General features: G+C 44.2%; 1 protein-coding gene across 4 annotated transcripts in view; it reads right to left on the bottom strand.

Annotated features, from left to right (window-relative positions):
- Positions 1-13,530, bottom strand: part of Tbccd1 (TBCC domain containing 1) — a 38,965-nt gene that overhangs the window by 13,291 nt on the left and 12,144 nt on the right. For 3 of the 4 annotated variants that reach the window (XM_051150765.1, XM_051150763.1, XM_051150762.1), the window contains exons 2-3: positions 13,005-13,092; positions 12,544-12,922 (exon numbers count right to left, since the gene is read on the bottom strand). In XM_051150765.1, coding sequence (XP_051006722.1) covers positions 12,544-12,879 — 336 coding nt within the window. In that variant the 5' untranslated portion in view covers positions 12,880-12,922; positions 13,005-13,092. Of the gene's footprint in view, positions 1-6,149; positions 6,306-12,543; positions 12,923-13,004; positions 13,093-13,530 lie in introns of all 4 variants that reach the window. The other variant, XM_051150766.1, reaches the window with a different exon arrangement.

The following is a 13,530-nucleotide window of genomic DNA, read 5'->3' on the forward strand; positions in this document are numbered from 1 at the left end:
CCTCCTAGGTGATCATCAGCTGCTGATCATTTTTCTCTACAGACAAGCCCTCTGAGAGGTGATCCAATTACAAGAATTCAGCGCGCGCGCACACACACGTCTGAACACACATGTATGTATGCATGTATGTGTGTGAGCAACACTAACATAAGTAACAATAATAACTATGGAAGAGGCTAACTCTAAGGGGGTACGGTGGGGGGCAAGGGAGGAGCTGGGAGACAAGAGGGAGAGGCAGCAATGATGGAACTTTAGTACTTGTGTATAAAATTCTCAAGAAGGATAATTAAATTCAAAGAGCCCATTCATGTTATAACCCAGGACTTTAGTTTATTCATGTGCATGTGTCTCTGTGCATGAAGGTATGCGCATGTGTGCGCTGCTCCACAGAGAGCATGTCAGGAATCCTCCAGCACTTTCTAACTGTTACTTTTGAGAGAGCATCTTTCCCTGAACCTGGAGCTTACATTTTCTCAGGCTAGAAGCCAGCAAGTCCTAACAAATCAACAAAAAACCTTTTTCTTTCTAGTTAAAAAATTTTTTATCTTGTGTGCATGGGTATTTTGTCTGCAGGCATGTCTGTGCAGCACGCCTTGTGCCAGTGGAGGCCAGAAGAGGGTGTTGGACACTGTGGTGGGTTGACGAGGAATGGCCCCGAGACTCGTGTGTTTGAAGGCTTGGCCCACAGGGAGCGGTCCTGTTACGAACTATGGCCTTGTGGGAGGAAGTGTGTCCCTGTGAGGTCTCCAACGCTCAAGCTACAGCCAGTGTGGCCCACAGTCTCCTTCCACTGCCTGTGGTTCAAGATGTAGAACTCTCAGCTCCTGCTCTAGCACCATGTCTGCCTGAGCACTGCCTTGCTTCCCGCCATGACCACACTGATAACGGACTGAACCTCTGAAACTGTAAGCCAGCCCCAGTGCAATGCTTTCCTTATAAAAGTTGCCATGGCCATGCTATCTCTTTATAATAATAAAACCCTGACTAAGATAGATGCCACAGAGCTTGAGTTATGAACAGTGATGGTGTGTGTACTAGAAATACAATCTGGGTCTTCTGCAGGAGCACCAGTGCTAACTGTTGCGCTGTGGGGATCCATGCTAAATTCAGCCATGATAGAAATCCCATGCTTAGGCTGCACACTGAGAGTTGTTGACTCTTGCTGAAGAAGGTCTTGTGTTCTAGGCTATCTTTGGATTATTTTACCTTTGAAAGAAATAGGGAAGTCCTTACAAGGAACTACCCAGAGGAATAAGGAAGTTCTTACAGGGAGATATTCAGGTGACTGTATTCTTGCCTGGGGGCTAGGGAAAGTGGGCTTAGAATAGATCCTGTTGACCTTGCTTTATAAAGTCTTACTCACCTGCATTGAAGGAAGTCTTGATCAGAAATTTCCAGACTTGGCTCATTATTTTTTATGTCTCTGTCCCCCACTTTCAATCCCTACTCCCTCTTTCAGGGGAACCCTGATTCGATTTGTCCCGTGGGCCAGGACACTGAGTCATCTGTCCAGCTGCTAATAAGGACTTATTAAACTTTTTCTACTCTTACTTTTTTGCCTGAGAAATTTTTACATAATCCTAGATGTGCGGGTCTATAAACCCGGCAGAGAGTCAAACTGAAACATGTGCTGACAATAAAGCACTAAGAAATTCACTTTAAGGTGAAAGCAGAAGTTTGCTCCTGGCAGAGGTGGAGGGTTGGCTACCCTGAGTGAAAAACGCCTCTTTAAAGGTAGCCCAAGCTGAAAGAATGCTCATCAAGCAGACATCTTGCAGAACAATTTGCAACTAGAGAATAAACAACATGTCAAAAATGGAAGAGAAACAAAGGTTGCCTACTGGCCAAGGTGGCCAAGGTATATACATCTGACGGAAACTCTCTCAAATTGCGCGGCAATGACACACTACCATAGCTACTTGACACTATCTGGAATCAACCTGACTACATCCAGAATCAACTAAAACTCAAGATGTTGGACACACCTCCAAGAGATTTTCTTAATCTAATTACTTGAGGTAGAATGACCCCACCCCACCCCAGAAAAAAAAAAAAAAAACAACAACTGGGCCACACCTTCTCGCAGCAGTCTACATATAGGACCTGGAAGAAGGAAGCTTTGCTTTGTGCCTGCTTGCCGCTACACTTGCTGCTGGCAAGTTCATCTACCCTGGCTGAGGCGGTGGTCTTATGTCTTAACTTCTTCAGAATTCCAACAGAGACTGAAGACTGGCAGATCTCCAGGGATGCCCCAGCCCTTCAGCACCAGATCCAGATTGGGAGGGAAGAGACATCCAGCATCATGGACTGAGCAACTACTAGGTTCTCGGCCTTTCCCCTGTGAGATAGCAATTGCCTGTAAGGCATCCCGTAATACTACATCCTGTAATATAGTCCCTTTTACTGTGGGACTGTTCCTTGAGAACACTTGACTAATACGTACATCTTGTGCTGTAAAGTGGAATCTAGGAACAGTAGATTTGCTTCTACTGAATTAAAGTTCTAACAATGAGCTGCTCAACCAGAAAAAAAAAAAAATCAGAAATGGATTCATTCCCATAAAATAGTATTTTGATCTTAACCATTAGAGGGTCTGGCCTACACTAAAAATGGGGAAAGGTACAGGTTTATAACAAAGGATCCCTTTACAAATGATCTTCAGAAAATATATGAAGCAAATATCAAAAGTTTTTTTTTTTCAGAACCACCTTTCAATTAGGCCTAAGAATTCTAGGTATCCTGGGATATCTCCAGAAGCCTTGGGTGTGTGCCAAGGGACAACAGGGCCTCAAACCTTCTGAACGCGAAGAGCCTTGGCCAGGTCTACTTGGTACAGTACAGCCTTGGTTGCTGGTACTGTCCAGATGAAGTCCACAGAGAACACAAAGATGCTGGGATGCACTGTGGCATTCACCAGTGATGCTGCTGCACACAACGGCATGGCCCATCAAGATGGGTTACTGCATGCTCCAGCGGCTGCTACGTTTCCCTTAAGATAACTTGAGAAATCCTAACTACATTAAGAAATTCCAAACTTAAGTACAGAGAAAATCTTGCAGGTTTTCTGGGAAAGTGGAGTGGTAGGGCAGGTTTAAACCAGATGAAATTGCTGAGTAAATTGAAACTATAAAATTAATACTGAGAAAAATCTTCATCAAAATGTATGCAAGTATCTTTCACCCTGACCAAAAGCCATAGGAAGCCAGGATGACCGTACTGGGGCTTCGTGCTTTAGAAATGGGAGTTTGGAAAAAAAAAAAAAATCAGTATCAAGAAAGCAAAAGAGAGAATAAAGTACTGTTTAGTGCAGGAGCTACAGATGCTCAACTACAGACACATGCGAGAACTAGAAAGAGGACCATGGAGATGGCCCAGGGTGTAAAAGGCCTGCTTTACAAAACAGACCCCTTTACAAAATAGATCCCCAGCACTGGGTGTAAAGTGGGGAGCCACTGGGAAGGGTGAGCAGGGTAGACAGAAGAATCACTGAAGCTTGCTGCCTGCTGGCCTAGTCCCAAAACAGTGAGCTCCAGGCTCAATGAGAACCTCCGTATACTGGGGAGGGGAGGGGAGGGGCGAGGAGGGGAGGGGAAAGGAGAGTGACGTGGAGAGGAGAAGGGAAGAGGAGAGGAGGGAAGGGGAGGAGATAGGAGAGGGGTGGAAGAGGGGAGGGGAGGGGAGGAGAGAGGAGAGGGACAGGGACAGGGAAAGGGGAAGGGAAGGGGAGAGGTGGGGGAGGAGGAGAGGGGAAGAGAGAGGAGGGAAAGGAAAAGAGAGAAGAAGGAGAGTAAAGGGAGGGGAGAGTTGAGGAGGAAAGAGAGGGGAGGAGGAGAGAGGAGAAAGAGACTTTTATTTCACATGTTATTACCATGGCGTTAAGGATAAAAGGAGCCAGAGGGCTCAGAAGACAAATGCTGGGCCCTGATTTTCTTTGTGCTTATATGACAATTTTCGTTCCTTTCTTTCTATTTTCTAGAGTTTTGTGGCCCAAGAGGAATAATAACAGCTGTGTTTCTGAAAAGCTAGCTACTAGGCCACACTCTGTAGAGCTTAAAGACGGCTAGCTTGTGCGATCCCCAGACCTCCAGGTTGTACACGTTGAGCCAGCACAGCCAGTCTGTACTTGCCTTGCTGGAGAACACAGAAGAGTAGAAGAAATGCTTGCAAAATGCTTATTTTTAAGGAACTATCAAAACTAAAAATTAAGGTCTTTTTGGCTTGATGCAAATATAATTTTTTATTGTTATAAAAAAAAAATGGGTTCAGCCGGGCATGGTGCCGCACGCCTTTAATCCCAGCACTCGGGAGGCAGAGGCAGGTGAGTTCCAGGCTAGCCTGGTCTACAAAATGAATCCAGGACAGCCAGGGATACACACAGAGAAACCCTGTCTCATAAAAAACAAAAGGGGGGGGGGTTGACTTGTACTGATAAAAAAAAATTACAAGAATTCTTCAGAATACATATAATTTTACCATTTATTAAAGATTAAATCATATATGCATACTACTCCCATAGTGTAGGAAATAAGACCAATAATCAACAAATGGGACCTAAAAAGTGAGAAGAGGGGACTAACAAGGGGACTAACGAGGGAAATTACCAGGAAACAGAATGAGAGGAAATCTTTCCCAACTACTTATCTAACAAAGGATTAACATCGACAATATACTAAGAACTCAAAAAATTAAAGAAAATAACTAAAAATGGGCAATGAGAATCAACAAAATATTCCCAAAAGGAGATATGCAAATGGCTAGGAAACACTTTAAAAGTGCTCAACACCCTAGTCATAAGAAATACAGATGAAAACTACAGTAAGATTCCACGTCACCCCAGTCTGAAGGGCCATCATCAGGACACAAACAGCAACAAAAGCAGGTGTGAATGTGGCAAAAGAGCCCTTTCCTTATACACTGTTGGTGGGAGTATAGACTTGCAGACTAAGGAAGGTTTCTCAGAAAAAAAAAAAAAAACTAGAAAGAGGGTCAGGTATCATGGTACATGCCTTCAATCCCGGCACTTGGGAAGGAAGGGCAGGCAGATCTTGCCGAGTTGGAGGCCAGCCTGGTCTACATGGCGAGTTCCAGGGCAGCTGAGGCTACAAAGTGAAACCCTATTCCAAAAAAAAAAAAAAAAAAATAAGAAGCAGGTGAAGAAACGTATACTGCTCCTGGGCGTACACCCAAAGAGCTTCATGTCCTGCTAGACGCCTGCACATCCATGAGCTTAGCTGCTCTACTCACAATAGTCAGGAAGAGGAATCAACCTAGATGTCCACCAACAGATGAACGGATAAGGTAATGTGGCACACAGACTCAATGGGATTCCAGTCAGCTGTTAAGAAAATAGAATCTTGAAAATTGCAGATAAATGGACGGAAATGGAAAAAACTATACTGAGTGAGGTAACCTAGGTCCAGAAAGATGCCCTCCCCACATGCCCTCTCTCACAGTCGATCCTAGCTGCAAGCCTTTTCTTTCTGTGTGTAACTTGGAGCTTGAGTGGAAGCAAAGAAACTAGGGACATAAAGATTGCACTGAACCAGACCATAAAATACGAAAATACTGATTAGCCAAGCTAGATGTGCTTGGGGCCAGCTAGATGGCTCCACCAATAGAGGTGCTTGCTGCCAAGCCTGGGGACCTGAGTTCAGTCCCTCGGCCCCACAGGACAAAAGAGAAGAAACACATTTCCAGGCTACCCGCTGACCTCCGCATACACGCTATGGCACACCCACTAGTGTACATGCCCACACTAAAACAGAGCTTTCATATAGTACTACGATTTACATTTTGAAGTTTTTCAACATACTTTACACACACACAAAGCATAAAATATTTACTTTTCTTTAAAATAGAAAAGAAAAAGCAGTAAGACCTTTTTCAAGACTCACTGTTTGACAGTTAGTTATTTGCGACAGGTTGTTAAAACACATATAATTACTTAAGCAATTTAAGGAGAAAGAAAGCTTTCTTTTTCTTTCGTTTTGAGGCTCACTCTATAGGCCAAGTTGGGCTTGAACTCGTTACCCTCCTGGCTCAGCCTCCCAGGAACTGGAGGTTTCCAGCATGCTCTACAATGTCTGTGGCCATCCCAACATCCGTTGTTCAGTGAAGGGGAAGCCTTTCCTTACAAGCTACAGCAATACCTTACTGTGACAGCTGGGCCTCTCAGCCAGGCTCGGAGACTGAGGTCTGCCTCTGGGGCTGGGCCACTCCTCCCCAATCAACGATGTCCTCAGTGAGAGCTTGTTTAACTGCTGGATATACAGGAAGAGCAGAAACTGCAGTGTGTCCACTGAAAGCTGTTCGGGAAACAAGAGACGACCACGCCTTAAAACACCACCGACCACTAGTGTTCAATTCAGTGTACAATAAACCAGGGTTACACAGCTTCCCCATCTTAAAAACGACAAGTTTAGAAACGGCTATCATTTGATGCCTGGGCAGAGGGATTTTTTTTAATTAATTCATGCATTTATTGGCAGAGGAATTTCTTAACTATGTTAACTAGAGTCACTTCTGAAAACCAATGTACTTTCCAAAATTACACTACAGGTGAAAAAGCAGCCGTGCGTGGCAATTTGAGTAAGTGACCAGACAGAAGGAAGAAAAAAAAGAGTTCAACCGAGCACAGAGGTTTAACCTGGATTCACAGGCTGACCAAGAACACCCGGGGCAGTCTAACTGCCCTGGTATCAGTGTGGCAACTGGAACGATACCGTTTCTTCATGCACGTGCATTCTGGAGGGGAATGGACCTCAGGCTCCTGTAAAATTCTCAAAAGCTTGTCTGACTTAAAGAAAATGCCGTTGTGGTAGCTCACAGCTGTAACCCCAGAACTGAGCAAGCTAAGGTGGACGTACCGTAAGTCTGAGTACATCCCGGGCTACACAGTGAGGTGCTTTTAAAATAAACAAAACCACCACTGCTGCTCTGCCATCGCCATCTTATTTGAGGAAGGGTGCGGTTTCAAGACCATGACTGTCACACTTCCAGGCAAGCAATGCATCCGGGGCTACACTTAGATCCACGCCAACCTTGAATCGTGAGCATTTCTAACCCAACATACTGGCTAGTGTTTGTCGACTTGACGCAAACTTAAGTCCCCTGGGAAGAGGGACCCTGACTGGGGAGCGGGCTCCATCAGCGCGGCCTGGGGCCCATGTCTGTGGGACATCTTGATTAGTGATTGATGTAGGAACATCCAGCCCCGTGAGCCATGCCAACTCTGGACGGTGGTCCTGGGTTGTATAAGGAAAGCACAGTGAACATGCCACAGGAGGCAAGCCAGTAAGCCGCGCTCCTCTCTGGTCTCGCTTCAGTTCCTGTCTCTAGTTCCTGCTTGAGTTCGTGCCCTGGCTTCCCTGGAGGGACTAGAACCTTTAATAAACCCTTTCCAGTCCATGCTGGTTTTGGTCAGTGTTTTATCACAGCAATAGAGAGCAAGCATACCCAAGAAGCTGAAAAACACAGGTTCCCATGATCACCCAAATCCACTCAACCAATGTCAACTGTGAATACATGTATTTAAAAAAGTAAGACAGGGTTTCATGTGACCCTGAACTTCTGATCCTTCTGCTTCCACCTCCTTAGTTCTGGGGCCACAGGCATGCCCCACCCCATTCAGCTTATTCAATGAGGCAACTCAAGGCAAGCACTGTTTACTTTCTTAAACTTTTGGCAGAGATGTAAAAATGACATAAATCTCACATACTCTTCACCCAGCTTTCCACCTTTAAACCAGAGCAGTATCACAGCTAGGATATCTCCAGAAAAAGAACGTCCCCATCAACAAGAGGACCCCTTCCCTTTTTCCTTCACCCCTCCCCCGGCCCTTGGCATCCACTTACCAACTCCTCTTCTTGGTGTTTTAAGAGTGTTACACAAAAGGGCCACACTGAGGCAGGCAAGTTTGGGCCCTCCACTAGGTTTTGGGTTACACACACCCCTATTACGCCCTTAGCACCTTAATTCCCTCCCGGCACATAACACACACACACACAACCCTCTTCAAACAGTGTACCTAGCAACCCCAGGACTCAACTCCCCACCAGCACCAGGTCACTCCTGCTCCCACGTCTGGACAATGCTTGTTGTTTCCCTGCCCCTGGTAACATTTACAGTTTCCATTCAAGCATGCCCTCGGTGAAGACTAGAAGGACAGACCCAGGCAGAACTGCTTTTGGATGTATGCAGAACAGGGGGAAATTGTGTTCCCTAGCAACATTTTAAGGAGAATCCCCTATTTACCATCCTATGCCTACGCGTAGTTGGGCAAGGATGATTAAAATCAGATGCATCATGGGAGGTACATGTACAGTACAAAAAATGAACATATGATCCAATCTATCAATCAAAATAAAGAAGCACCCTCTTCCCCTTAATAACCAGCCCTTTCTTCCCTAAATTCCACAGAAAGACCCAGGCCGCAGCCCAAGGCCCGTGAGTGTCTTCAGTCACGTGCCTGCTATGAGTCTTGACAGCGCATCTCTCTTTAATCTGTACTGTCACTTTGTGCCAAATAAAATCACCTTGCTTCTTTCATAAATCTGTGCATCCTCTTGTTTTCAATTCTTGGGTAAAATACCAAGAAACTGGAAACACACAAGCTGGGCCCTGATCACCAGTAACAACTGGGTAACTAACATTTATTTTGAGGGATTCGCTTTCACAGGATGAATCTCTTAATTTTATCTCTATTTTAATAGGTGTTATAGTGTCATTACTACTTCAGGCAGTCTCCCTGTAAGGAGTCTTGCTTTTTCTACTTTATATCCACAGTAACTAGCAAGAACTGTGGTACAAAACAAACAGTCAAGAAGCTTGGAAGTGTCTTAACATTCTACACATCTCCGCGTCCAGGCACTGCTACTGCCCCTAGCGTATAACAGCTACTGGAAGATACATGTGACTAATGGCCCTGTCCTCCCCGCTTAGTTGTGGGACAAACTGCTTTTAGGTTTCCAAAATCTTTAGCTATTAGGTCAGTGTTACAAACACAAGGTAGATGTTAAGTCCTCCTCTTCTCCTAGGGCACACATCCAGGTGGCATTCATTTCCAGGCTCTGCTGAAGTTAATATGCTATGCGTTACAGTCATCGGACATAGATGAATTCATATTTGTCACTCTTAAGACTGGCCAATGAAAGTGAAGCCAAGGACTCAGGTCCTATTTTGCAGGGCTGGGGCAACTGTACTGTTGTCTGTAACTGTTTGATTCCCATCTTTCCAGAGACCTACACAGTGCTACCCACAGACAGGAACAAAGCACATGCTTAGTAAGCCAGACACAGAAAGTTAATCATGACTTCCTTTGCATGCTGTCTCAGTCTACTTTTGTTAGTATAATGAAATATGCATGGAAGGCTATTTTAGAAAAAAAAAAAAAAGTTGTTTTGGCTCACAGTTCTGGAGGGCAAGGTAAAGGGGTATCCGTCTGGTAGTAGCCTTCTGCTGGCAGAGTCACAAGCGGCCTGGGGACATCAGAGGCAAGAGTGGAAGCAAGAGTGGGAGTATATGTGTTGTCTGTCTGTCTGCCTGCCTGCCTGTCTGTCTCTCTGTCTCTGTCTCTCTCTGTCTTTCTCTGTCTCTGTCTGTCTCTGTCTGTCTGTCTGTCTGTCTGTCTCTCTCTCTCTCTCTCTCTCTCTCACACACACACACACACACACACACACACACACACACACACACACAATCCACCACTATTAAGTCTACCCTAATGACCTTACCTAATCTTAATCACTTTCTAAAAGCACCTATCTCTAAACACTGTAGTTAGATTAGATTTTGGAGTGTGATTTTAAAAACATTTTAATAGCACATACTCCCTATATGAAGCAATGGGCTTTGTTATGGCACTATCATGCACATAAACCACATATGCTAGTAATAGTAATCTAATTTCACTCTCTTTTACAGCTTAATAAAGTTCTACTAGGCACATATACATTTTCTTTCTTCATCCCTCTGTTGGTGGACAACTAGACTCATTCTATATTTTGGCCACTGTGCACTGTAACAATAAACATGGTTGTCACGTATGTCCTTGGTATGCTCACTTATGCTACGCTTAGGTACACACATTCAAGCAAATTCCCATAGTGGCTGCACCTGTTTACATCCCCATCAGCAGTGTGAGGGATCCTCTTCTCCCACATCTTCAGCAGTAGTCTTTGCAATGTGTTTTCTAGAACAATCATTCTGATTGTAGTAAACTGGATTCTCAAAGCAGCTTGAATTCCTATTTCCCTAATGACTAAAGACACTTAACATTTTTCTCATACATTTATTGCCACTTTTATTTGTTTTGTTTATTTGTTTTGTCTCTGTGCAGCCCTGGCTGTCCTGGAACCTGCTTTGCAGACTAGGTTAGCCTCAAAGTCACAGAGATGCACTTGCCTTTGCCTCCTGAGTGCTGGATTAAAGGTGTGTGCCTTCATGCCTGGTTGACACTTGGGTTTTTTGTTTGTTTGTTTGTTTGTTTGTTTGGAGACTTGTTACACAATTCATCTGCCCATTTATTGGTTGAGTTGTTTCATTTTGTTTAATTTGCATAGTTCTTTAGAGATCAATCCCATCAGATGTATAGCTTGCATTTTCTCTCAGTCTGTGATGTCTTTTCACTCTTCCAAGTATTTCCTTCACTGTGCAGTTTTAAGTGCACACAGTCCGTATCATCTACTCTTGATGCCCTGTGCTCTCCGAGTCCTTTCAGCAAGTCCTTGGCTAGGCCTGACCCTTATGCTGGTCTCCTTAACAGTTTTAGAGTTTCAGGTCTTTGGTGTACTTTTCATTGGCTTTTTTTTTTTTTTTTTTTGCTCCATATGGACGCCCAGCTTTCCCAGCACCACTCACTGAAGACAACACCATCTCTCCGATGTGTTTCTGACACCTGTTGAAGATTAGCAGCTAGAGCTGTGCTTGTTCTTCCTCTGGGTCCTCTATTCTATCTGTTAGGCTACGTGTCTGTTTTTGTTACTATGGCTCCTTGAGATCGAGTATTGTGATATCTCCAGCCTTGCTCTTTCTCCATTACTGCTTTGCCAGGGTCTTCTGTGCTTCTGTATGAATTCTAAGATTGGTTTCCTTGTATTGTAAAGAATTGTAGGGGCTAGGGCTGGGGCACAGTGGACTGTAAGGGAGGCTCCCATATCGCTCTATAGTGCATGTGCCCACGTCTGCCGGCACACCATGTAACACAAGATAGAGGATCCTGGCAAACTTCAGATGGAGCCCGGAACAGAGAGGTGGCTGCCTCCCCCATCTTCACAGAAGTCTCAGGTGCTGGAAGCCTGGCACCTACCCATAGTGACAGTGGGACAGTTGGCTACCCGAGAATTCGTGCTGATCCCTATTGGTCTGAACGCTATATAAAAATGCTTGTTGCTGCGTAATATAATAGATCTATGCCTTGATGTGGGGGAGTTTATTTCCTGGGTTTGTGACCCCACCTCCCTCACTCCCTCTTGGATCCCAGTTGCCATGAAGAATGTCATTAAAATTTTGAGTTGTATAGAACCTGTAGATCACTTTTAGTAACACTGCCATTTTTTATAATATTATTTCTGTTAATCTGTGAGCACTGGTGTCATTTCTATTTTTCTATGTCTTCTTCAATCTCCTCCTTCAGTACTTAACGTGTTCACTGTAGAGGTCTTTCGTTTCCTTTGTTATATTTATTCCCAGGTTGTTTGAGTGTTTTCCTGTCTCTCTGTCTCTCTGTCTGTCTCTCTGTCTTTCTTTCTATAGCAAAACTACTGATTTTTTGTTTGTTGTTCTTATACCCTATTATTGTACTTTTCTGAGATTGTCTGGTGGAGTCACTAGGATCTTTTGCAGATAATTATATATGCATTTTATTTATTTATTATTTTAAAACTAAGTTGCCCTGGATAGACTTAAACTCACTCTGTAGCCCAGGCTGCCCTGAACCTGTGGGTCTCCTGCCTGTTTAGTGGCTGGGATTACAGCCTGTGCCATGAGACCTTGCTCAGACTAAGTCTGTACTCTCTTAATCTCTCACAAGGAGCATTAAACTAAGGTAGCTCAGTAAGGTGAAGGCAGCAGACTGCTAAAGAGACTGGGGAGCCGCTAAAGAGACTGGGGTGCCGCTACGTGCAACATGTCACGCGTTCATAACATTCGCTTGCCCCAAAGTATTTTTACAGTCAGTGGAAGAGTTTCCAATTCAGGAGTGGGGAAATATGGACTAGTAAGTATGGACTAATTAATCAAACACACATATCAAAACACTTCCAAATTAGGAATGCTAAAATTCAAATGGTACTTTAGAATCACAATGGCCAACAACCTAAAACCTCAAACTATACTGTTAGTACAAAAATTAAGGATGGATTATTTTAATTCCAGCACTCGGGAGATCACTGTGAGTTCGAGGCCAGCCTGGTCCACAAAGTGAGTCCAGAACAGCCAAGGCTACACAGAGAAGCCTTGTCTTGAAAAAACAGACCAGAACAAAAACAAACAACAACAAAAGAATGGATTATTTCTCAAAGTAACTACATATACCTCAATCCATACCTTATTTCTTTGCTTTTCAATTTCATCTTCAGTTGTGCAGTTGGACAAAATTTCAGACCATTCCAGGCGCTCCTCCGGTGTCCTCACCGAAAGATTATCAAATATTTCAAAGTAAAGCCATGCGAGATCCTTAGCCAACTGCAGCTTCCCACAGGCAATGCGCCTCCACGTGGACCAGTAGAGACGTGGGTAGGCACCTTCTGTGGCCCGAGTTCGCACATAGGTGGCTATCTTCCTGATGTAGTGAAGACTGAACTTGGATGGAGGCGGGACTTGCAAGGCACCCACTATAAAAGGTTCCGCCTTTACCCAGAGGAGAACTCCGGACTGATCCATAGTCTCTCTGAAGACATCAGGACAAAGAGGCTTCTTCGCATACCTACGAAGGAACACGTTTCTTTACACACATGAAACAAATCCCATTTACCCATTTTCTTAAGAAGCGATCCTCCCTCAGTTACCTTTAAATGTGCTGTATCCTCTGTTTAACAGCAGCTATGGCCCCCACCAAAAGCGAAATAGAGACTTCTGGTCAAAGTCCATTGTAATCTATTGGAGAAAGAAAAAGCAAACAAAAACTTATGAGGAAATTATCTTATTTAAATTGTTTGAAATGGTTGTTTAAAAATATATAAATGCATAAGGTCAAGGTTATATTCCTGCCTAGAGAATGAAGAAAAGGAGAGGTGGTGGCAGTGGTAGGGGATGTCACACTGTCACTATGGATACTATGCTGTGTCCTGCTATGAAACATTGGTAGAAATAAGTGGACTAAGTTTACACAGTAGTATCAATTACACATGGAAGACAGATGGTCAATAATGATTTGGCTAAACAGGGTAATCAAGATGGCTCAGGGATAAAGATCTTGCCACCAAGCCTGATGACCTGAGTCCAACCCTCCAGCCTCACATGCTGAAGAAGGGAAGCCATTTCTGTAGGCTATCTTCTACTGCCCACAGCTCCCCACCCCACCCCCAACCAAGT

Source organism: Acomys russatus, chromosome 8 (genome assembly GCF_903995435.1).
Source record: "Acomys russatus chromosome 8, mAcoRus1.1, whole genome shotgun sequence".
NCBI classification, from domain to species: domain Eukaryota; kingdom Metazoa; phylum Chordata; class Mammalia; order Rodentia; family Muridae; genus Acomys; species Acomys russatus.